Source organism: Panthera pardus, unplaced genomic scaffold (genome assembly GCF_024362965.1).
Source record: "Panthera pardus isolate Hobbes unplaced genomic scaffold, ASM2436296v1 HiC_scaffold_16, whole genome shotgun sequence".
Taxonomy (NCBI): Eukaryota; Metazoa; Chordata; class Mammalia; order Carnivora; family Felidae; genus Panthera; species Panthera pardus.
This window is the reverse complement of record NW_026526721.1, coordinates 83,047,591-83,074,572: the sequence shown is the minus strand read 5'-3', so window position 1 is coordinate 83,074,572 and position 26,982 is coordinate 83,047,591. Positions and strand designations below refer to the sequence as shown.

Here is a 26,982-nt window from a genome sequence, read left to right as displayed (position 1 = left end):
AGATCTCTCTTGCACTGCTGGTGGGAATGCAAACTGGTGCAACCACTTTGGAAAACAGTATGGAGGTTCCTTAAAAAATTAAAACTAGTACTACCCTACGACCCAGCAATTGCACTACTAGGTATTTACCCAAGGGATACAGGTGTGCTATTTTGAAGGGACACATGCACCCCAATGTTTATAGCACTGCTATTGACAATAGCCAAAGTATGGAAAGAGCCCAAATGTCCATGAACAGATTAATGGATAAGGAAGATGTGGTATATGTATGTGTGTGTGGGTATATATATATATATATATATATATATATACCCACACACAATAGAGTATTACTTGCAATCATAAAGAATGAAATCTTGCCACTTGCAACAACTTGGGTGGAACTAGAGGGTATTATGCTAAGTGAAATTAGTCAGTCAGAGAAAGACAAATATCACATTACTTCACAAATCCTAGAAAGAAAAGTTTTTAAAAAATGGGCAAGAGGACTTCTGACAAAATGGTGGAGTAGGAAGATTCTGAGCTCACCTCATCCTACAGACACACCTAGGTAATAACATCAGTGTACCTGACACAGAAAACCCAAAGACTGTCAGAATAGACTTTCCACAGTTAATAGAGAGGAGGCCACACAGAAGGAGCTAGGAGGGTCAGAGATGCAACTGGGAACCAAACATCCCAGGGGAGTTAACCACTTCACTCAGATGTGAAATTTAAGATACAAAACAGATGAACATAAGGGAAGGAAAGCAAAAATAATATAAAAGCAGGAAGGGAGACAAAACAGAGGAGACTCTTAAATGTAGAGAACAAACTGAGAGTTGTTGGAGGGGTGGTGGGTGGGAGGATGGGCTAAATGGGTAAGGGGCATTAAGGAAGACACTTGATGGAATGAGCACTGGGTGTTATACACAGGGGATGAATCACTAGATTCTACTCTTTTTTTTTTTAATTTTTTTTTAATTTTTGAGAGAGAGACAGAGTGTGAGCTGGGGAAGGGCAGAGAGAGAGGGAGATGCAGAATCCAAAGCAGGCTCCACGCTCTGAGCTGTCAGCAAGGAGCCCAACGCAGGGCTCAAATTCATGAACCATGAGACCATGACCTGAACTAAAGTCCGGCCCTCAACCAACTGAACCACCCAGGCGCCCCTGGATTCTACTCTTGAAATCATTATTGCACTACATGCTAACTAACTTGGATGTAAATAAAACAAAACAAAACAAAATTAAATTAAATTAAATTAAAATAAAAATAAACAGAGAAAGAGGAAAACCATAAGAGACTCCTAACTATAGAGAACAAACTGATGGTTGCTGGAGGGGAGGTGGGTTGAGAGAATGGACTAAATAAGTGATTGGCAGTAAGGAGGGCACTTGTGATGAGCACTCGGTGTTATATGTAAGTGATGAATCACTAAATTCTACTTTTGAAACAAACACTACACTATATGTTAATTAACTTGAATTTAAATAAAATCCTGGAAAGAAATTTTTTTTTTAAAAAATGGGCAAGAGAACTTCTGACAAAATGGTGGAGTAGGAAGATTCTAAGCTCACCTTGTCCCACAGACACACCTAGATAACAGCCACATCAGTGTACCTAGCATAGAAAACCCAAAGACTGTCAGAATGGACTTTCCACAGTTAATAGAGAGGAGGCCACATAGAAGGAGGTAGGACGGGCAGAGATGCAACTGGGAACCAAATTTCCCAGGGGAGTCAACCACAATCAGCAGCAACACCATAAGCATGGAGAAGAGAGAGGACCAGACCCCATACCAGGCACCCCAAGCATAGGGGACCTGAACTGGGAAGAAAAGTCCTATAATATTTGGCTTTGAAAAACAATGGGGCTTAACTTTGTGACTTTCTACAATCAGTAAGGGTTAATTCCAGGTACTTTAAAAATTAGCAGGCTTGGATCCGGGAGAGACAGAGGGCAAAAGGAAACGGAGTCCCTACCCTTTAAAGAGCCATCAAACGAACAACCCAGCTGAGATACAGTACAGAAAAGCAACTGGGGTATATGGGAAGGAGATTTATTTAGTAATTTCTCTGCACTGGAGGGGGAAGGATCTATAGGTGACTTTTCCTAGAACAAAAGACCTGGTGGGCGCCATCTCCCCAACCCCTACCCCAGCCAAGATAGCCAGACACCTATGGGAACCAGCTCAAACACTCCTCCATAGCTTGCTAATACCACACATGCCACTCCTGCATTCTCCTGCAGATCCACCTAATCCAACCTACCTCACTTCACAGGCATCCCTCCAAAATGGCTCCTGCCATGACACATCCTGCAAGCAGCCCCTAGCAGGGACCAATGACACACCAAAGTGACTCCTGCCCTGGGGAGAGGGGAAGATAACTACACATATTAGTGTGACTACAGTCCCAGCAGATGGGACTGGGGGCAGATATCTGGTTTGACAGTCCCACCCACCAACCACCCTCTCAGGGGCTCTCACAGGACCTCTTCATAAGGCTACTACTTCAGAAGCAAGAAACTTAGCTGACTTTCCTAACACATAGAAACACACCCAGGGAGTTAGATAAAATAAAGAGATAGGATTATGTCCCAAATGAAAGAACGGGACAAAACCACCTCAAAAGAGTTAAATGAAACAGAGATAAATAATATGCCTAATAAGAAATTCAAAGTAATGGTCATAAAAATACTAACTGTACTTGAGAAAAGAGTGGAGGATCTCACTGATATACTTAACAAAGAGATAGAAAATATCAATGAGAACCAACCAGAGAAGATCCTGGGTGGCTCAGTCGGTTAAGCATCCGACTCTTGGTTTCAGCTCAGGTCATTATCTCAGGTTTGTGGGTTCAAGCCCCATGTCAAGATTGTCTCTCTCTCCCTCTCTCTCTGCCCCTCCCCACTCACTCTCTCTGTCTCTGTCTCAAAATAAATAAATAAACTTAAAAAATAAAAATAAAAAAAGAAAGAACCAATCAGAGATGAAGAACTAAATAACTAAAATTAAAAACACACTAGAGGAGGGGTGCCTGGGTGGCTCAGTCAGTTAAGCATCTGACTTCAGCTCAGGTCATGATCTCACAGCTCATGAATTTGAGCTCTGCATCGGGCTCTGTGCTGACAGCTCAGAGTCTGGAGCCTGCTTCAGATTCTGTGTCTCCATCTCTCTGCCCTTACCCTGCTCATTCTCTCTCTCTCAAGAATAAATAAACATTAAAAAAATTTTAATATACTAGAGGTTATCAATAGCAAATCAGAGAAGGCAAAAGAACAGATGAATGATCTGGAACACAGAGTAATAGAAAGCAACCAAGCTCAATAGCAAAAAGGAAAAAGAATAATAAAAGCTGAGAATAGCTTAAGGAAACTTAGTGACATCATTAAGCAAAATAATATTAGCATTATATGTATCCCAGAAGGAGAAAAGAGAGAGAAGGATGCAGAAAATTTATTTGAAGAAATAATAGCTGAAAACTCCCTAAATCTGAGGAAGGAAACAAAAACCCAGATGTAAGAGGCATGGAGAGCCCCCCAACAAAAATCAACCCAAAGAGGTCTACACCAAGACATATATTAATTAAAATGGCAAAAAGTAGTGACAAAGAAAGAATTTTAAAGGCAGAAAGAGTAAAGAAAACACTTATATACAAGGGGAAACTCCATAAGACTATCAGCTTGTTTTTCAGCAGAAAAGCAGGCCAGAAGGCAGTGGCATGATATATTCAAAGTAATGAAGGAAAAAAATCTACAACTAAGAATACTCTATCCAGCAAGAGTACCATTCAGAACATAAGGAAAGATAAGAGTTTCCCAGAAAAACAAAAGTTAAAGGAATTCATCACCACTAACCCAGTCTTATAAGAAACATTAAAGGAAATTCTTTGAGTGGAAGGAAAAGGCCATAATTAGGAGTAAGAAAATTATGAAGGGAAAATATTTCACAAGTAAATGCAAACATAATAAAAGTAGTAGATGAATCACTTATAAAACCAGTATGGAGGTTAAAACAAAAAAAGCAGTAAAATCAATAATATCTACAGAAATCAGTCAAGGCATTCACAAAATAGAAGGATGTAAATTATAACAATTTTTACATAGAATGTGGAAGGTGGGGGAGTAAAAATGTAGTGCTTTTAGAATGGGTTCAAACTTAAGTGACCAACAACTTCATATAGACTGCTCTATGCATAAGATGTTATCTATGAATCTAATGGTAACCACAATCGCACACACACACACACACACACACACACACACACACACGCACCTGTAATAGACACACAAAAAATAAAGAGGATGGAATCCAAGCATATCAATAAAGAAAGCCATCAAACCACAAGGGAAGAGAGCAATTAAAGAAGAAAGGAATAGAGAAGAACTACAAAAACAACTGTAAACCACACAGCAAAATGGCAATAAGTATGTATCTATTAACTATTACTTTGAATATAAATGGACTAAATGCTCCAATCAAAAGACATAGGTTGACTGAATGGATAAAAAAGCAAAACTTATCTAAATGCTGCCTATAGGAGACTCATTTCAGAACTAAAATCATAGGCAGATTGAAAATGAAGGGATGGAAAAACAATTCCCATGCAAATGGAAGTGAAAAGAAGCTGGGGTACCAATAATTATATCAGGCAAAATAAACTTTAAAACAGACTGTAACAAGAGACAAAGAAGGACATAATGATAAAGGGTACAATCCAATAAGATGATATAACATTGTAAATATTTAGGCACCCAACATGAAAGCACCTAAGTACATACAGCAATTATTAACAGACATAAAGGAAGAAATCGATAGTAATAAAATAATAACAGGGGATTTCAACACCCCACCTAGATCAATGGATAGATCATTCAGACAAAAAGCAACAAGGAAACAGTGGGTTCAAATGACACATTGGACCAGATACATTCAAAATATTCCATCCCAAAACAGCAGAATACATTCTTTTCAAATGCATAAGGAACATTCTCCAGAATAGATCACATGTTAGCCACAAAATAAATCTCAATAAATTCAAAAAGACTGAAATCGTATCATGTATCTTTTCTGACCATAATGGTATGAAACTAGAAATCAATCACAAGAAAAAATTTGGAAAGAACACAAATACATGCAGGCTAAATAAACTGCTACTGAACAATGGATAGGCCAAACAAGAAGCCAAAGAGGAAATCAAAAAATACATGGGGACAAACAGAAATGAAACTATAACAGTCCAAATCTTTGGGATGCAGAAAAGCTGTTCCAAGAGAGAAGATTATAGTAATACCTCAAGAAACAAGAAAAGTCTCAAATAAACCTTACACTAAAGGAGTTGGAAAAAGGACAAAGTCAGTAGAAGAAAGGAAATAATGATGAGAGCAGAAATAAATGAAATGGAGACAAAAAACAACAACAACAACAGAACAGAACAATAAATGAAATGAGGAGTGGTTCTTTGAAAAAAAATAATCAAAATTGTTAAACTTTTAGCCAGACTTGGGGCACCTGGCTGGCTCAGTTGGAAGAACATGTGACTCTTGATAATAGGATCATGACTTTAAGTCCCATATTGCATGAAGAGAAATAAACATTAAAAAAAAACCCCTTTTACCCAGGCTAGTCAAAGAAAGAGATAAAGAAGACTCAAATAAATAAATAAAATTAGAAATGAAGGAGGAGCGGGGCACCTGGGTGGCTCAGTCGGTTAAGTGTCTGACTCCTGGTTTCAGCTCTGTTCATGATCTTGCAGTTCCTGTGTTCAAGCCCTGCATCAGGCTCTGCACTGATGGCATGGGGCCAGCTTGGGATTCTCTCTCTGCCCCTCCCCTGCTCATGCACACTCTCTCTCTCAAAATAAATAAATAAACATTAAAAGAAAAGAAATGAAGGAGGAGAAATAGCAACTAACACCACAGAAATAACAAAATATTATAAGAGAATTTATTTAAAAAAATATATGCCAAAAAATTGAACAACCTAGAAAAAAAAACAGATAAATTCCTAGAAACATATAACCTTCCAAAATTGAATCAGGAAGAAATAGAAATTTCGAATAGACCAATTACTAACAATGAATTGAATAGCAATTAAAAAAAAAATCCCAGGGCACCTGGGTGGCTCAGTTGGTTAAACATCCAACTTCAGCTCAGGTCATGATCTCACAGCTCATGAATTCGAGCCCTGCATCAGGTTCTGTGCTGACAGCTCAGAGCCTACAGCCTGCTTCTGATTCTGTGTCTTCATCTCTCTCTCTGCCCCTCCCCCCTCTCAAAAATAAATAAACATTAAAAAAAATTTTTTTAATACCAACAAAGAAAAGCCCAGGACCAGATGGCTTCACAGGTGAATTCTACCGAACGTGTAAAGAAGAGGTAATACTGATTCTTCTCAAACTATTCCAAAAGACAAAAGAAGAAAGAAAGGCTACAAATTCATTCTATGAGACCACCATTACCCTGATACCAAAACCAGATAAAGACATTACCAAAAAAAAAAAAAAAAAAAGGAGAACTACAAACCAATACTCCTGATGAACACAGATTCAAAAACCCTCAACAAAATATTAGTAAACTGAATCCAACATTACATTTTAAAAGGTTATTCACCTACAATCAAGTGGGATTTATTCTGGGGATGCAAGAGTGGTTCAATATTCCCAAATCAAGCAACGTGATACATCACATTAACAAGAGAAAAGATAAAAACCCTATGATCACTTCAATAGATGCAGAAAAAGCATCTGACAACATACAACACACATTCATGATAAAAACTCTTAACAAAGTGGGTTTAGAGGGAACATACCTCAACATAATAAAGGTCATTTATGAAACATCCACAGCTAACATCATACTTAGTGGGGAAAAACTGACAGCTTTTCTCTAACATTAGGAACAAGAGAAAGATGTCTAGTCTCACCACTTTTACTCAGCATAGTACTAGAAGTCCTAGCCACAGCAATCAGACAAGAAAAGGAAATAAATGGCATCCAAATTGGTAAGGAAAAAGTAAAACTTTCACTATTTACAGATGACATGATACTATACAGAGAAAACCCTGAAGTTACCACCAAAAAACCACTAGAAATAATAAATGAATTCAATATGGTCACAGGATGCAAAATCAATATACAAAAATCTGTTGCATTTCTACACACTAATAATGAAGTAGCAGAAAGAAAAATTGGTAAAACAATCCCATTTATAATTGTACCAAAAATAATAAAATACCTGGGAATAGACTTAACCAAGGAGGTGAAAGACCTGTACTCTGAAAACTATAAACCACTGATGAAAGAAATTAAAGATGACACAAATGGAAAGATATTCCATGTTCATGGATTGAAGAACCAATATTATTAACAGGTCCATATCAAAATACCAGTAACATTTTTCACAGAACTATAACAAATAATCCTAAAATTTGGATGGAACCACAAATGACCCCAGAGAGTCAAAGCAATCTTGATAAAGAACAAAGCTAGAGGTATCACAATCACAGATTTACTACAAAGCTGTAGTAATCAAACACTATGGTATTGGCACAAAAACAGATGCATAGGTCAACAGAACAAAGTAGAGTTCAAAAATAAAACCACAATTATATAGTCAATTAATCTATCACAAAGGAGGCAAGAATAAAGAATGGGAGAAAAAGTCTCTTCAACAAATAGTATGGGAAAACTGGACAGCTACATGCAAAAAAATGAAACTGGTCCACTGCCTTACACGATACACAAAAATAAACTCAAAAATGGATCAAAGACCTAAATGTGAGACCTGAACCCATAAAATTCCTAACAGAAAACATAGGCAATAATTTCTTTCACATCAACCACAGAAACGTTTTTCTAGATATGTCTCCTGAGGCAAGGGAAACAAAAGCAAAATTAAACTATCGGAACTGTCTCAAAAAAACTTTTGCACAACAAAAGAAACTATCAACAAAACTAAAATACTGAATGGGAGAAGATATTTGCAAATCACATATCCAATAAGGAATTAATACCCAAAACATATAAAGAATTTACATAACACCAAAAAAATCCAAATAATCGAATTAAAAAATACGCAAAAGACATGAACAGACATTCCTTCAAAGAAGACATACAGATGGCAAACAGACACATGAAAAGATGTTCAACATCACTAATCAGAGAAATGTAAATCAAAACCACAATGAGATATCACCTCACACCTGTCACAATGGCTAAAATCAAAAACGTAAGAAACAACAAGTATTAGTGAGGATGTGGAGAAAAAGGAACCTTTGTGCTCTGTTGGTGGGAATGCAAACTGGTGCAGCCACTGTGGAAAACAGTATGGAGGTTCCTCAATAAATTAAAAATAGAGTTACCATGTGACCTAGTAATTCGACTGCTGAGTATTTACCCAAAGTATACGAAAACACTGATTTGAAAAGATACACACACCCCTATGTTTATTGCAGCATTATTTATAATAGCCAAATTATGAAAGCCACCCAAGTGTCCAATGATAAATGAACGGATAAGAAGAAGTGGTATATATATACATATATACACACACACACAATAGAATAGTACTCAGCCATAAAAACAATGAAATCTTGCCATTTGCAACAGCATGGATGGACTTAAAGGGTGTAATGCTAAGTGAAATAAGTCAGAGAAAGAAAGAAAATACCATATGATTTTACTTGTATGTGGAATTTAAGAAACAAAACAAAGGAAAAAAAAGACAGACAAAAAACAGACTCTTAAATACAGAGAACAAACTGGCGATTTCCAGAGGGGAGGTGGGTAGAGGGGTGGGTAAAATAGAAAAGGAGAATTAAGAGTACACTTATCATAATGAGCACTAAGAAATATATAGAATTGCTCAGTTATTATACTGTACACCTGAAACTAATACAGTACTGTATGTTAATTATACTAGAATTTTCAAAAATAAAATAAAAATTTTTAAAAACACTGAGCATGTAAAATAGTTGTTCTCTGTTCTCTTAGCTACTGCGTTTGTCTATTTGGCATCATTTCATCACAGGGCCAATTACATTAACTATATTTTCTTATTTTCTGCATTCTCAATGCTCTGGCATTTTTGGAATGGAGAGAGAAAGTCTCTCCCAGGGCTAGCCCATTCTTAGAAATAAAAAAGGACTCAGAGGGAGGAAGTGTTTTGTATGCAAGCCAACTGATCCAAAGTGGGTATCCCCAACTACCTCCTTATCTAACCTTCACACACCAAGCCAATATTTCACCTGTCCTAAATTATCCCAGAACCGAGTACCAAAAGACTAGAGACTGCCCCTAGCCCCCAAACCCACTGGAAGTATTCAAACTAGCCAATCCTAAGTTATTTACCCTACCCTGCCTTGTTTTTCCTGTGGAAACCCCAATAAAGTCTCTGGCCTAGCTTCTTCCTGCTTCTGCCTTCTGACCAAAACCTGGTGCTTCCCCTGTGACTCTCCATGGCATGCAGTGACCCCCATCTCATTTCCTTCTCATTTCCTCCTGTGGGTGTACCAACTTTACCCACTTGGGTGGGTAAAGCGTCTGACTTCAGCTCAGGTCATGATCTCACAGTTCCTGAGTTTGAGCCCCATGTTGGGCTCTGTGCTGACAGCTCAGAGCCTGGAGCCTACTTCAGATTCTGTGTTTCCCCTTCTCTCTGCCCCTCCCCCACTCGCGTGTGCTCGATCTCTCTCTCTCTCTCTCTCTCTCTCTCTCTCTCTCTCTCTCTCTCAAAATAAATTTTAAAAAATTTTAGGGCGCCTGGGTGGCTCAGTCGGTTAAGCGGCCAACTTCGGCTCAGGTCATGATCTCGCGGTCCGTGAGTTCCAGCCCTGCATCAGGCTCTGTGCTGACAGCTCAGAGCCTGGAGCCTGTTTCAGATTCTGTGTGTCTCTCTCTCTCTGACCCTCCCCCGTTCATGCTGTCTCTCCCTGTCTCAAAAATAAATAAACGTTAAAAAATGTATATTTAAAAAAAAATAAATTTAAAAAAATTTTAAATGCCCTACTAAATGTGCCTATAGTTTGAGTGACTGAGAGATCTTTAAAACTACAACCCAGCAATTGCACTACTAGGTATTTATCCAAGGGATACAGGTGTGCTGTTCTGAAGGTACACATGTACCCCAATGTTTATAGCAGCACTATCGACAACAGCCAAAGTATGGAAAGAGCCCAAATGTCCATCAATGGATGAATGGATAAAGAAGATGTGGTATATATACCCAATGAAGTATTACTCGACAATCAAAAAGAATTAAATCTTGTCATTTGCAACTACGTGGATGGAAATAAAGGGTATTATGCTAAGGGAAATTAGTTAGAGAAAGACAAATATCATATGACTTCACTCATATGAGGACTTTAAGAGACAAAACAGATGAACATAAGGGAAGGGAAACAAAAATAACATAAAAACAGGAAGGGGAACAAAACATAAGAGACTCATGGAGAACAAACAGAGGGTTACTGGAGCGGGGATGGGAGGGGGGAAGGGCTAAATGGGTAAGGAGCACTAAGGAATCTACTCCTGAAATCATTGTTGCACTATATGCTAACTAATTTGGGTGTCACTTGAAAAAAATAAAATTATAAATAATTAAAAAATAAAATAAATAAAATAAAATAATAAAAGTTGATTTTAAGTTTAAAATGGAAAGAATGATGGGTGAAAACTCAACATACATTATCACATACAGAAGTAGCTAAGACATAGTATCAAGATAAGGTAGATGGTCCTTCTCTCCTTAGTATAGATGCACCAAATGAACAGGAGGGCATAAATCACATACGTATATGTTTACATATTATCTCTTTGATAGCTATATTTTATGTACAACCAGAGAAACACATATGGCATTTGATCAAATGCTCCTAACTCCAAACCTTTTTGAGTGACAAGAAACAATTGACTAGTCTTTATCTCTGAAGGGGAAGAAGCTTATGAGGATTATGAAAAGTTCATTCATTTCTTGTAAGTCACCTATTCCACAATGTTAATTGTTACTCGGTTCAGGAAAACAGAATAAGAAACTCATGGCTCACAGTTCTCTTAAATACTCAAATATTTCAAAATAAGTATTTAAAATAGAACAGGAAATACATTTTATGTCTGGTTAACACCCAAAGTATAGGGAGAAAGTATTTTAGGAAATTTGATTAGTAATACAAAATGAAACCAAAAGAGGGAAAATGAGAGTTAGAAAAAGAAATTAAAAAATCCCTTACCTGAGATGGTCAGTTTTCACTGGGATGGATAAAATATTTTCTCAGAGCAATTTCAATTAAAGTGGTTTTTTAATTTGTTTTGAACTGATAATATATGTATGAGATAATAAATTCAAACAGAATAAGAATCTACCTAGATAGAAAATAGTCTTCCTCTCACCCCTACCTCCAGACCTCCAGTTCTACATCTGGAAGGCAACCACTTCAACTAGTTTCTTGATATCTTACACAACCTTCTCAAGCTGACCTATGCAAATACAATTACATACATGCCCCTCCTATTTTATTCAAATGAAAGTATACTAGCCATACTGTTTTCTCCTTGCTCTTATCCCCACTGAAAAAACATGTCTTAGATGACTTAAAATGTATTTATTTCTTTATTTTGCCACCTACTATTGTAACTTACTTTTTACTGAAAGTATCTTGCATTCATGATGGATGCTTTCTGAGTTTTGGCAAACATTTTAATTTTAAACATTAAATTATTTTTTACATGCAAATAATGTGAAGTTTCCCCCACATGGGATCACTGATGATGACCTAAAACTTAAGGTATCAGTGTGAACTCTCTAATTCCTTGAATAAATACATATATTCATATATGTACATAGAGAGAGAAAGACACACATGTTATGTCTAATGATAATAAATAAGGGAGAAGGGAAAGTTCTAGCTTATAGTATAAGACCAACTTCTGATTAGTACATGTTCAGGGAGTGTAGTTGGGAAATCATTATTTTGCAATCAATTTAATAAATATTGTTCTAGGCAAGAATTATCAATAGATATTAAATATTAAGTAGATATTAGATATTAAATATAGAGAAGAATCTTTTGAGGAGCAGGATATTTGTATGGTCTTAGAGTGTTTCTCCAAAGATTCTGTATTAGTTGCAATGGAAACATAATACATTTGAGAAATTGGACAACACCTTGACTAAGGGGTCAAAATAATGTTACTGATGAGGGGGTAGATGAACACTGTGTGTCTCCACATGTGATGCCATGAGAAGGACATAACATCACTTAAGTAGTATTTGAGGTAGGAGTGCATAACCTGGATCAAATCCTCAGAGATCATCACATGAGCCTCAAATGAGGTAAGTTTATTTTTTAAGGGATTATATTCTCTAAGAATGCTAATGTCACAAAAGACAAAGAAAGATTGTGGAAATGTTTCAGATAAAAGGAAACTGAAGAGACATGACAACTATATATACTGATTCTAAACTAGATCCTGTATATAAAAATTCAAATATACATATCACATACATGTATAATACATACATTTATATACCTTTATATGTAAATTTATCTCTATATATTACAAATAGAGATAAATATACATATTTCTATATTAAAGAGAGAAAAAGAGATGTATATATCTATAGACATATATAATAATATAGAGACAGAAGCAAGTAGTAAATAAATAATAAAGCAAATGGGGATTAAATGTTGAAATAAGTGAATGAATCTGGGTAAAGGGCATAATATGTCCTTTGTACTAATCTTATTTTTTTCAAATGTTTATTTTATTTATTTTCCAGAGAGAGATTGAGAGAGAGAGAGCACACAAGCAGGAGAGGGGCAGAGAGAGAGGGAGAGAATCCCAAGCAGGCTCCGTGCTGTCAGTGCAGAGCTCAAGGCAGGGCTTGAACCCACGAACCATGAGATCATAACCTGAGTCTCAACCAAGAGTTGGATGCTTAACTGACTGAGACACCCAGACACCCCAATCTTACTTTTGAAATTTTTCTGAGATTGAAATTATTCCAACTAAACAAAATATAAAACCAAAACTATGTATTAGAAACTTCTCTGTCACTGTATATTCATCTTACCTATTTTCCCCTTTTTTGTTTTTCCTTTTTTGATTGAGATATAATTTACATCAATAAAATACACAGATTTTTAAGGGCATAAGTCAATTAGCTCTGACAAGTGTATACACACATGTAATACCATCCAATCAAGATAAACATTTCCCTAGAAAGTTCCCTTATGTCTCCTTCCAATCAATTTTCACTACCCTTCACCCCTAACAGCAGCCACCATTGTGATTTTCTAACACTATAGCTTAGGTTTGCCTCTTGTTAAACTTTGTATAAAAAGAATCACAGAACATACACCCTTTAGTGTCTAATTTCTTTCTTTCAAGAGAATATTTTGGAGATGTAGCCATGCTGTTATATATATCAATACTTCATTCTTTTTATTGCTTAATGTCATTCCGTTATGTGAATATGCCACAATTTCTTTATCCATTCACCAGCTGATGGACATTCTTTTACATCTCTCTTTGTGGACATGTGTTTTCATTTTTCTTGGTTGGGTCATAGGTTAGGTATATGTTAGTTGCCACCTGTTTTCACTATGGTTATATCATGACTTTTCACTTTTGATGGCTACAAAGTATTTAATTGATTGTGTAGACCATTATTTATTTAACCACTCCCCTGTTGTTGGTCATTATGGTGTTTCCAAGCATTTATCATTACAAACAATTTGGCAATGAATATCATTGTATATGCAGATTTATGCACATGTGTGAGAATATCTATAGAATAACTTTCATAGGAAGGTCAAAGAGTGTGTACACTTTAATTTTTGATAAATGCAGCCAATTAGTCCTTCATATCGATCATTACCAACTTTATTCCAATCAGCAAAGTATGAAAGTGGCTGTTTCCCCCATATCTCAGCCAAAATTGCAGGTAAAATTTTTAACCTTGCCATTTTAATTTGTTTTCCTTTGATGAGTATCACATGTTGGTTTTATTCTTATTCTATAGTTAACTACATTTGTGTCACTCCATGTATTAGACCCTTATTTTCTTTTACCCATACCCTTACAATATCCCTTCCTCTTTCGACTTTCTACAGTCTTGAGCACCATCTTCAGATTATATAACTCCAATACCACATTACCCAAGTCACTCCCCAACTGAAAAACCTTCACTGATCCCCACTGCCTACTGAATGAAATCCAGACCTTTTATCCTTACATTGAAAACCTATTCCATGTTTTCCATTTTTTTCCTTCCAAACACTTATCCTATATATATTCCAACAAAAATGGGGCTTCCCCAGGGACCTCACATAAAGTGTGTGCTTTCTGCCTCCATGTCCTTACACACGCTGTTCCCTCTGCCCAGAATGCCCTCCTCTCTCTGCCTGTGGAGTCCTACCTTCCTTAGAAACTCAGCCCAAATGCCATCTTCTCCACAGGCCCTGACCAAAAGCACACAAGATGAAAAGTAATGCTTACCGGCACTTTCATTTTAAATTCATCTCGATAATACTTAATGCCAATGTCAGTGAATGTCCTCTGGATAAAGCGAGATGGACGAAGGATGAATATAAGCTGCAAATTTCCTGGAAATGCTACCTGGAAGGATCATGGAAAATGTCAGGGCAACTGTCACATCCATTGGTCTCCTTTTGCCCAAGATCACAGAAAGGAAAGTTGAAGTAGACACCAGAGGTGCCAAAGAATTAGAATATACAGTATAGAATTTCAGAGCTGAAAGAGATAATATTTGAGTAATACAAACCCCTCCTTAAAAATCATACCAAATCAAAAAACAAAAAAATTTCTGATTGTAAAAGTATTTCACACTCCTTACAGAAAAAATTCAGAAAATGATGAAAGTATACATTAAGAAAAGAAAACCACCAAAACCACCCATGATCTCATAGCCATTTTTAATATTTCAATCTAATTACTTACAGGCTATTTTCTCTGCTGAAATATCTTTCTCATGGTTGAACTCATACTAGACATATTTTGTAACTTGCTTTTTTACTTAATATTATACCATGAGCTTTTATTTCTGTTATTAAAAATTCTTTGGAAATATTATTTTTCATGGGTGTGCAATTTATTTAACCAATCCCTTATTGCTAATGATTTAGGCCTTTCCATACTTTTATCATTATAAATAATACTGAAATGAACATCTTTATTCACATTTGAAACATTTTCTTAGGATAATTTCCCAAAAGAATTATTGACGCAAAGACTTAGTATTTTAGATGGTTCCTGATGCACATTATTGCCAATTTGTTTTCAGGAAGCATTGCCTTCATCTTGAGGCAAGGTCCTAAGAAATAAGATAACTCAGATTCATATAACAATTTAATGGCACAAATGAGATTCCAAGTCTCCAATTGCCCATGGCTTCCTTTTCTTCTAGTGGTTCCCCAAAGCAACCTCCCAAGGTGTTCGTTAAAAAAAATAATCTGGTCTTTACCCTGAAATATTCTGATTCACTAGAACTGGGATGAAGTTCACGTATCTATTTTCAACAAGCACCTGACAATTTTGATTAGAAGCCAGGTTTGGGGATCCCTGAACTACAGTGTCTTCTGGGCATAAAGTGATAATGTAATTCTTGAACAAATTAGGCTCAAATATTAGATTATTCAAGATTGTCAATGGATCCTGGGAAACTAGAATTCTCTTGAGGTCAGTCCTCTAAAATAGTCATGGGCACTGTCAGGTGTCTAAATCCTCAGAGTATGGACCACAAAATAAATCCTGTAGCCAAACTAAACCAAAGGAACAAAACAATCCGTGCACAAAGTGAAGGAAGTCTTCCTTTCCCCCATCTTTGAAATGCAAGCTCATAAACAGAAGAAGCTTTTATTTTGTTATGTCATAATAAGACAAATGGGCTGAGACACTATTTGTGTTTCTGGCTAAGGCTCTAGATCTGAGACTCTGTAATATGTGCATGTTTGCATGTGTGACTGCCTTTGTAAGTAGGCCTAAGTGAGGTTACAAATGTCCCTCTCTCATCCCAGCCTCTACACACACATTACCACCCTATTATCTTATCCTCTTCATCCAGTCCCAACTGCCTTAGGCACCCCGTGCTTTCATGAAAATGCTGGTATGGCTGCTCTGAGGTGTCTGCCTGCTCATGTGGTTGAATTCCCTGGTCTCAGGTCCCTAAGGAGAGAAAGGATACATCTACTTGCTGAAAGGCAACACAAAGAGAGCAAAATCAGACTGATTAGATGGAAAAGGAAATTCATCCAGGGTTGTACAATTTCATACCAAAAGCAAGCACACATCATATTTTGTCTGGTTTTTCCCATGTCTTTCAATATGTGAAAAACTAATTTGAATACTGAAATGAAGACTGGCTTACACTGGGTGACCCCTCACCCCACAAAGCAAATCCTAAGACAAGGATCTGGGCATAGAGTTTATTGAGGAGGTGATCCCAGAAAACATAGTGAAGGAGTGGGGGAAGATGAGAACGTGATAACTAGAGAGCCAATGTATCAAGGGGGGCACTTCTGTGAGCAAGAAGGTCTGGATCCTCTGAGATACTATGTGGTACATATCTCAGAATTGTCCCACTGAGGGGGGTGCAGAAGCTGGGGTATTTATCTATCAATTCCCATCAGTCAATAGTTGGTCACTCCTGGGGCATTAACTTTCCAGCACTCCTTACCTGCCCCTCTTCAGTGACCAGAGAGATCAATAAGGTAGATTCAGGAAGCTTTGGACATGCTCAGGAATTGTCTGCAGTGACCTGCAGGTAGGTGGCAGAGGGGACATGGATGTGACACACAGCCTCTGCTACAGAGACCTTCCCAAAATTTTGCATAAAATAATTGCCTTTTCCCTGTGACTTTGACACGAAATACTTGAACAATTTAAATTACTTTTATAATAACATCACAAAAATGAATATTTACAGCTATTCGTGTCAATGATGCTTTTATGGAGCTCCACTTGTCCCTTCGTCGGTCAATAACAATGACGAATCCAATGCTGGCAGCCTCCACACTGCAAAAAAAAAAGGGTGGTCAGTATCAGAGACCTGGTGAGACACATGGGTTCTGGGTGGCTCCCTCAGTAGTACATTCTACAGCCTCTGGCACTCCTGGCTCATGTGTAAACATACGCATTGTCCTTCCCTAACAAAGGAACCAACTTCCTCTCCTTAACTCAGCCTGGCAGCCTTAACAAAACAGAAACACTTGGCATCTCAGACCCTCTCAAGGGCTCTGTTTATGGTTGGCGAGTGTCTGAAATACCCAAGGAGCATATGTGCTCATACCAGAAGGAACATGCACGTCAGTTAGGCATCACATGTCCCAGTGTATGCTGAGGACTTCAAGGTTGAGCTCTGCTGTCTTTCCAACTCCCAAAACTGACATTCATGGAGCTATCAATATGCTTCCATAGGAGTCAGTCCTAGAGGTATTCAGAAATAATGCATGTCTATGGGAAAAACCACCCCCTTCCAATGCCCGGTTATACACAGTCAGAAAATTATATCCACTGACAAATTATATCTTCACTAAGAACCAAAGGATGCTGTTTGGCCCCTCCTAAGTCCCCACAAAATTCTTTTAAGCTGAAGTCCCAAAAATGAAAACATGTTTCTTCTCTCTCCTTTGGAAGGAACTATGATATACAGGAAAGAGCAAAGGATTGGATTCTAGTAGCTCAAATCCTAGTGCTGCCACTTATCAGCACTGTGACATTGGAGAAATCCTCTAACCTCTCTAAAACTCAGTTTCCCTCTCTGTAAAATGGAAATAACACCATCAATAATGAAGTCATTAAAAGCATAAATTCTGAAGCCACACTGCCTAGGTTTGAAGCTTGAATTCCAGCATTTATATATTGTGTATGGGGATGGAGAGAAGAGTTACTTAGCCTATATAGTTTCTAAAATGTCCCATTTGTAAAGTAAGAACAAAAATAGTACCTATTTGTATGGCCAATGTGAGGATTAAATGAGTATATATAACAAAAATATATAAAAGGCTCAAAATAATGCCTGGTACTTAGCATATATACATTGTATTTATACTAATATTATGATTATTTCTTATGTGTTTGTCATGGTGATGAAAAGAGATCAAGTACATGAAAAGTAGGTGGTCTCTAGTAAACCTTTAATAACTTCTTAATATTGGGTAAACAATGAGCTTTACCCTAAAAAAGTGCCTGTATGTGAATAAGGCAGAAGATCTAAGCAAATACTGTAAGAAAACACAAGTTTTCTTGTGTTTTATCACAGTTCCACTATGACCCAGGTTCTCCCACTGGGAACATTTCCCAGGACACAGTACGAGGAGGGGTGTTCTCACTGTGTAAAAGAGGCAGAGACTGGCGATTATGGAAGCAAAAGTAGCCAGAACTTGAGGAAGGTGGCTGCAAAGAAGGAAAGTCTCAGAGAGGGAACCCCAGAAATCTTCATGGAAGTTCTCCTTTAATGCTTGGCCAACTCCGAGGCCCCACTGTTTCAGGCAAGATTCCAGGAGGCTGACAGAGAACAACAACTACACATGTGAGAACTGATGAAAAGTTACAAAGTTTAAATAGTTCTGGAGAAAGATAATTGGCATTGGGCCCAACAAGAATAGACAGAATTTGATGAGCACTCTGGGCCTTCAGTTGAAACCCTAGAAAGGCCATACTCTAGGATAAAGGAAACATCATAGGAATTGTGATTAAGGCTACACTCTAGGAGTAAGGACAAAGCAGAAATGGACTGGCCCCCAAGAAAACCTAAAACCAGGCCTCAAAAAGATCAAGGTGATCTACCAGTAATTTAACTTTCTGACAGACTGAAACTCAATGCTCTCTGTAAATAGATACACTTCTACAACATATCATCTACAATATCCAGGGTAAATTAAAAAATTAATAGAAGTCCAAAAAAACAAGAAGAAAACAATAATTAAGAGATAAAATGGTCAAGAACTATAGACTCAAAGATATTCCTGGTTTTAGCAGACAACAACTTTAAAATAATTATGATCAATATGTTAAGAAAAATAATTATGACCCATACACTTAGACAAAATGGATTAAAAGATGCATTATTTCAGCTGAGAATCAGAAACTATAATAATCAAATGAACTTCCTAAAATTACAAAACACCAGGGGCACCTGGGTGGCTCAGTCAGTTAAGAGTCCGACTTCAGCTCAGGTCATGATCTTGTGGATCGTGGGTTCAAGCCCCGCATCAGGCTCTGTGCTGACAGCTCAGAGCCTGGAGCCTGCTTCAGATTCTGTGTCTCCCCCTCTCTCTCTGCCCCTCCCCCACCTTTCTCTCTCTCAAAAATAAATAAACATTTAAAAAATTACAAAACACCAATATTTGAAATTAAGAACTCATTGGATTTGTTTAACAGCAGCTTGAACACAGCACAAGACAAGATAGGTGAAACTGAAAACATCACTGAAAGTACTCAAACCGAAGCACAGAGAGGGGGAAAAGAGGAAAGAATATAATGTAATAGAATGTAAAAGAGAAGTAGAACATGAACAGAAACAATATTTTAAAAAAATAACAGTGAAGAGTTTTCCATATCTGATCAAAGGCATCAACTCACAGATTCAAGCAGCTCTTCTAATACCAAGCAAAATAAATACAAAGAAAACTTCATCCAGGCATATCAGAGCCGAGTGGCTCAAAATTAAAGATAAGAAGAAACCCAGCATTTGGTGAAAAAAAAATGTTAACTCCAGAAGATTAATGTTAAAAATTATCACTGACTTTTCAACAAAAATTACAGAAGCTACAATCAAAAGGAATGTTATCTTTAGAGGAGTAACCTGAAAAAAAACAACCCATTTATCATCCTACACCAACTGAAAATTCATCTTATTTTTTTATTTTTTATTTGTTTGGTTTTTTTTTCATATATATAATTTATTGTCAAGTTAGCTAACAGAGTATACAGTGTTCTCTTGGCTTTGGGAGTAGATTCCCATGATTCATCACTTACATACCATACCCAGTGCTCATCCCAACAAGTGCCCTCCTCAATGCCCAGCACCCATTATCCTCTCCCCCCTCTGCCCTCCCCATCACCCCTCAGTTTGTTCTCTGAATTTAAGAATCTCTTATGGTTTGTTTCCCTCTGTTTCTAACTATTTTTTTTCCTTCCCTTTCCCTGTGGTCTTCTGTTAAGTTTTTCAAATTCCATATGTGAATGAGAACATATGATACCTGTCTTTCTCTGACTGACTTATTTCATTTAGCATAATACCCTCCAGTTCCATCCACATTGTTGCAAATGGCAAGAGTTCATTCTTTTTCGTTGCCAAGTAGTATTCCAGTGTGTGTGTGTGTGTGTGTGTGTGTGTGTGTGTGTGTGTGTATTACACCACATCTTCTTTATCCATTTTTTTCAATATATGAAATTTATTGTCAAATTTGTTTCCATACAACACCCAGTGCTCATCCCAAAAGGTGCCCTCCTCAATACCCATCACCCACCCTCCCCTCCCTCCCACCCCCATCAACCTTCAGTTTGTTCTCAGTTTTTAAGAGTCTCTTATGCTTTGGCTCTCTCCCACTCTAACCTCTTTTTTTTTCCTTCCCCTCCCCCATGGGTTTCTGTTAAGATTCTCAGGATCCACATAAGAGTGAAAACATATGGTATCTGTCTTTCTCTGTATGGCTTATTTCACTTAGCATCACACTCTCCAGTTCCATCCACATTGCTACAAAGGGCCATATTTCGTTCTTTCTCATTGCCATGTAGTACTCCATTGTGTATATAAACCACAATTTCTTTATCCATTCATCAGTTGATGGACATTTAGGCTCTTTCCATAATTTGGCTATTGTTGAGAGTGCTGCTATAAACATTGGGGTACAAGTGCCCCTATGCATCAGCACTCCTGTATCCCTTGGGTAAATTCCTACCAGTGCTATTGCTGGGTCATAGGGTAGGTCTATTTTTAATTTTCTGAGGAACCTCCACACTGTTTTCCAGAGTGGCTGCACCAATTTGCATTCCCACCAACAGTGTAAGAGGGTTCCCGTTTCTCCACATCCTCGCCAGCATCTATAGTCTCCTGATTTGTTCATTTTGGCCACTCTGACTGGCGTGAGGTGATATCTGAGTGTGGTTTTGATTTGTATTTTCCTGATAAGGAGCGACGTTGAACATCTTTTCATGTGCCTGTTGGCCATCCGGATGTCTTCTTTAGAGAAGTGTCTATTCATGTTTTCTGCCCATTTCTTCACTGGGTTATTTGTTTTTCGGGTGTGGAGTTTGATGAGCTCTTTATAGATTTTGGATACTAGCCCTTTGTCTGGTATGTCATTTGTAAATATCTTTTCCCATTCCGTTGGTTGCCTTTTAGTTTTGTTGGTTGTTTCCTTTGCTGTGAAGAAGCTTTTTATCTTCATAAGGTCCCAGTAATTCATTTTTCCTTTTAATTCCCTTGCCTTTGGGGATGTGTCGAGTAAGAGATTGCTACGGCTGAGGTCAGAGAGGTCTTTCCTGCTTTCTCCTCTAAGGTTTTAATGGTTTCCTGTCTCACATTCAGGTCCTTTATCCATTTTGAGTTTATTTTTGTGAATGGTGTGAGAAAGTGGTCTAGTTTCAACCTTCTGCATGTTGCTGTCCAGTTCTCCCAGCACCATTTGTTAAAGAGACTGTCCTTTTTCCATTGGATGTTCTTTCCTGCTTTGTCAAAGATTAGTTGGCCATACGTTTGTGGGTCTAGTTCTGGGGTTTCTATTCTATTCCATTGGTCTATGTGTCTGTTTTTGTGCCAATACCATGCTGTCTTGATGATGACAGCTTTGTAGTAGAGGCTAAAGTCTGGGATTGTGATGCCTCCTGCTTTGGTCTTCTTCTTCAAAATTACTTTGGCTATTTGGGGCCTTTTGTGGTTCCAAATGAATTTTAGGATTGCTTGTTCTAGTTTCGAGAAGAATGCTGGTGCAATTTTGATTGGGATTGCATTGAATGTGTAGATAGCTTTGGGTAGTATTGACATTTTGACAGTATTTATTCTTCCAATCCATGAGCAGGGAATGTCTTTCCATTTCTTTATATCTGCTTCAATTACCTTCATAAGCTTTCTATAGTTTTCAGCATACAGATCTTTTACATCTTTGGTTAGATTTATTCCTAGGTAAATCCATTTTTAAAAATGAAGGTGGAATAAGGACATTTCCAAATAACCAAAGCTGAGAGAATTTATTGCCAGTAGACATTCACTTCAAGAAACGTTAAAGGAGGGGCGCTTGGGTGGCTCAGTCGGTTAAGCAGCCGACTTCGGCTCAGGTCATGATCTCGCGGTCCGTGAGTTCGAGCCCCGCGTTGGGCTCTGTGCTGACAGCTCAGAACCTGGAGCCTGCTTCAGATTCTGTGTCTCCCTCTCTCTGACCCTCCCCCGTTCATGCTCTGTCTCTCCCTGTCTCAAAAATAAATAAACGTTAAGAAAAAAAGAAACGTTAAAGGATGTTCTCAAGGCTGAATAAAGTTGGAAGCATGAAAGTGGAAGAAAAATAAACAGCCTAAAAAGGAGTTTCAGCTTCTGATTAGTAAGACGTGTATTCTTATTAAAAAAATTTACTAGAGAGTATAATGCTAAGTGAAATAAATCAGTCAGAGAAAGACAAATACCATGACTTCACTCATATGTGGAATTTAAGAAACAAGACAAATGAGCAAAGGGGGAGAAAAAAAGAGAGAGGCAAACCAAGAAACAGATTCTTAACTGTAGAGAACACACTGATGGTTACCAGAGGGGGACGGAGATACAGGAAATAGGTGATGGGGATTAAGAACATCACTTGTTGTGATGAGCACAGGGTGATGTATGGACATGTTGAATCACTCTATTGTACACCTGAAACCAATATTACACTGTATGTGAACTTTTCTGGAATTTGAATAAAAACTTAAAAAAAAAACCTTCATGGAAGCTGGCTGGGCAGAGGTTAGGAGCTATACCATGAATGCTGAGTCCTCTTCAGTTTAGTTACTTTTCTTTATTGCCCAAAACATTGATTGTAACACTGAGGTTTACTGACATTTAACGGGATGCAGGGTGACAATAGGTGTCTATAAAGCAGTTGATGCAACAACAACAAACTGGCTAAATTAAAAACTTCTATTTGTCCTTAAAGATGTAGCGAACTCTGAAGACAAAGAAAACTTCCATAGTGAGCAGATACTAGAAGAGGCTTTCATTTGAAGTGGTGGTTGCTTATTCTGATAATAGGTAAATAAACGTCCCTGAAAGGAAACAATCCCACACAGTAACCTAAATCTGCAAAAGGAATGAAGAGCATTCTAAACATTACATATGTGGACAAATATCATCATCTGTGTTTTTTATTTTCACTAAAAGACTATTGCCTATTAAAAGTGAAAACAATATTTAAGTATTATTAAATACATTACATATGTAAAAAGTTACATACTGTAACACTAGAGAAACCATTGCTTAAAATTCAATCTATTGGATTGGATTTTAATCTACTGGAGACTAAATGGAATACTGAAAATATCTGAATAATTCAAAAGAGAGCAGGTGCTGTAGACTAAATGTGTCCTTCCAAAATTCTTATGAAGTTGTAACTCACAATATGACTATAGTTAGAGATGGGGCCTGCAAGAAGGTAATAAAGGTTAAATAAGGTCATAAAGGTTGATAGGATTAGTGCCCTCCTAAGAACCTTGATTTTGGACTTCTAGCCTCCAGATTTGTGAGAAAACAAATTTTGTTATTTCAGTCATCCAGTCTATGGTAAACTGTTATGGTAGCCAGAGCAGACGAACATAGCGGTAAAGGAGAAATAAAGAACAAGCCACAAATGGCACAAATAGCAAGGTGGTAGATTTATATCCAACGAATCTCAATAATCACATTAGGTGGAAATGGTCTATATTACTCCACTGAAAAGGCATAGAGTGTTAGAATAAAAATACTTGATTAGAAGAGAATGATTATGCTTTAAACATGGGAACAGTCATAGAAAGAAAAAGTATGATAAAAGATATACCATGCAATTACTAATTATAAGAAAGCCAGTTCAACACAAGGAGTATTGGCAGAGACATGTGATTTACACTGAACATGTGTCAGTTCATCAGGAAGACATAACAATCCTAAAAGTGTACATATACAGTAACATTGCTTCAAAACACATTAATTTGAAATTAATAAAGCTAAAAAAAAAATAGATAAGTTCCATAAAGTTAGAGACTTCTGTCTTAGTAACTAAAAGCCAGTAAGGACACAGACTTGACCTTGAAGAGCTCAACATTCAACAACTGCAGAACACTCATTCTTCTCCAATACACACAGGACATTTATCAAAATACTTCACTATCCTAGGCCATAAAGCAAATTTCAACATATCTTTAAATGACTGCAATTGTACAGGGCGTATTTCTGATCACTGTGGAATTAAAATGGAACTCTGTTATTTTTCTGCTTTCTATTTCATTTAGCTTTTTGGTGGGGGAGGGGTTTCTTTCACAATATCCTTCCTTCTCTTTTCTTTGGGTTTAATTGTAATTATTTTTTTTTTTAATTTCTCAAGGTGGAAGATCAGACCATTGATTTAAAACCTTCCTCTCTTCTAATAAAAATGTTTATAACTAAAGCTTTATATCACTTACATTTTGATATACTGTTTTGTTATTATTTAGTGATAATGTTTTCTAATTTCCTTTCTGATTTATTCTTTGGTCCACAGATATTTTAGAGAGGGTTGCTCAACTTCCAAATAGTTTGCAATTTTTCTAATCACTGGTGATAAAAGTGAAAATAGTGGTTTTCTTTTTTTATTATTTTATTTTTTTAAATATAATGTATTTTCAAGTTAGCTAACATACATTGTATGCAGTGTGCTCTTGGTTTCAGGCGTAGATTCCCATGATTCATCACTTACATACAACACCCAGTGCTTATACCAACAAGTGCCCTCCTCAATGGCCATCACCCATTTTCCCCTCTCTCCCACCCCCCTCCCCATCAACCCTCAGTTTGTTCTCTGTATTTAAGAGTCTCTTATGGTTTGCCTCCCTCTCTGTTTGAAACTATTTTTCCCCTTCCCTTCCCCCATAACTTCCCCCATAAGTTTCTCAAGTTGCACATATGACTGAAAACATATTATATCTGTCTTTCTCTGACTGACCAATTTCACTTAGCATAATACCCTCCATTTCCACCCACACCGTTGCATATGGCATGATTTCATTCTTTTTCATTGTCAAGTAATATTCCATTGTATATATAAACCACATCTTCTTTATCCATTCATCTGTTGATTAACATTTGGGCTCTTTCCATAATTTGGCTATTGTTGAAAGCACTGCTATAAACATTGGAGTACATATGCCCCTATGAATCAGCACTCCTGTATCCTTTGGATAAATTCCTAGTAGTGCTATTGCTGGGTCATAGGGTAGTTCTATTTTTAATTTTTTGAGGAACTTCCACACTGTTTCCCAAAGCAGCTGCACAACTTTGCAAGAGGGTTCCTGTTTCTCCACACCCTCACCAGCATCTGTTGTTTCCTGAGTTGTTAATTTTAGCCACTCTGAACAGATGTGAGGTGGTATCTCCGTGTGGTTTTGATTTGTATTTCCCTGATGATGAGTGATGTTGAGCATCTTTTCATGTGTCTGTTGTCCATCTGGATGTCTTCTTTGGAAAAGTATCTATTCATATCTTCTGCCCATTTTTTCACTGGATTATTTGTTTTTCGGGTATTGAGTTTGGTAAGTTCTCTATAGATTTTGAATACTAACCCTTTATCTGATATGTCATTCACAAATATCTTCTCCCATTCTGTTGGTTGCCTTTTAGTTTTGTTGATTGTTTCTTTTGCAATTCAGAAGCTTTTTATCTTGATGAAGTCTCAATAGTTCATTTCTGCTTTTATTTCCCTTGCCTTCAGAGACGTGTTGAGTAAGAAGTTGCTATAGCTAAGGTCAAAGAGGTTGCTGTCTATTTTCTCCTCTAGGTTTTTGATGGTTTCCTGTCTCACATTGAGGTCTTTAATCCATTTTTAGTTTATTTTTGTGTATGGGGTAAGAAAGTGGTCCAGTTTCATTCTTCTGCATGTTGCTGTCCAGTTCTCCCAGTACCATTTGCTAAAGAGACTATCTTTTTCCATTGGATACTCTTTCCTGCTTTGTCAAAGGTTAGTTGGCCATACATTTGTGGGTCCAATTCTCAGTTCTCTATTCTATTCCATTGGTCTGTGTGTCTGTTTTTGTGCCAACACCATACTGTCTTGATGATTACAGCTGTGTAGCAGAGGCTAAAGTCCAGGATTGTGATGCCTCCCACTCTGGCTTTCTTTTTCAACATTAGTTTGGCTATTCAGGGTCTTTTGTAATTCCTCACATATTTTAGGATTATTTGTTATTCAGCTACAATTTTAGATTTAGAGTCATTTGTTCTTCTTTCATTATAGTATAAAATGTACTGCAGTATAAGAAGGAAAAGCTGTTCCCTATACATGTGACTCCATGTACAGTATAAACACTGAAGATTTATGTTATAATTGTTTCAACCTGGGAGCATGTGGTTACCTAGACAAGGAGAAATGCCTCACAAGACCAGCAACAGGACTGACAATTTCTGTGGTGTTTTCTTTTTTTTTTTTAATTTTTATTTAATTTATTTTTTTAATTTACATCCAAGTTAGTTAGCATATAGAACAACAATGATTTCAGGAGTCAATTCCTTAATGTTCCTTACCCATTTAGCCCATCCCCCCTCTCACACCCCTCCAGTAACCTTCTGTTTGTTCTCCATGTTTAAGAGTCTCTTATGTTTTGTCCCCCTCCCTGTTTTTATATTATTTTTGCTTCCCTTCCCTTATGTTCATCTGTTCTGTGTCTTAAAGTCCTCATATAAGTGAAGTCATGATATTTGTCTTTCTCTGACTGACTAATTTCCCTTAGCATAATACCCTCTAGTTCCATCCACGTAGTTGCAAATAGCAAAATTTCATTCTT

At 37.2% G+C, this 26,982-nt stretch overlaps 1 protein-coding gene across 2 annotated transcripts in view; it reads right to left on the bottom strand.

The window, feature by feature from the left end:
- The window catches only part of MCF2L2 (MCF.2 cell line derived transforming sequence-like 2), a 261,195-nt gene that overhangs the window by 159,121 nt on the left and 75,092 nt on the right, over nt 1-26,982 (bottom strand). For both annotated transcript variants that reach the window (XM_053903603.1, XM_019463281.2), the window contains exons 4-5: nt 16,926-17,016; nt 14,482-14,601 (exon numbers count right to left, since the gene is read on the bottom strand). In XM_053903603.1, coding sequence (XP_053759578.1) covers nt 14,482-14,601; nt 16,926-17,016 — 211 coding nt within the window. The remainder of the gene's footprint in view (nt 1-14,481; nt 14,602-16,925; nt 17,017-26,982) is intronic.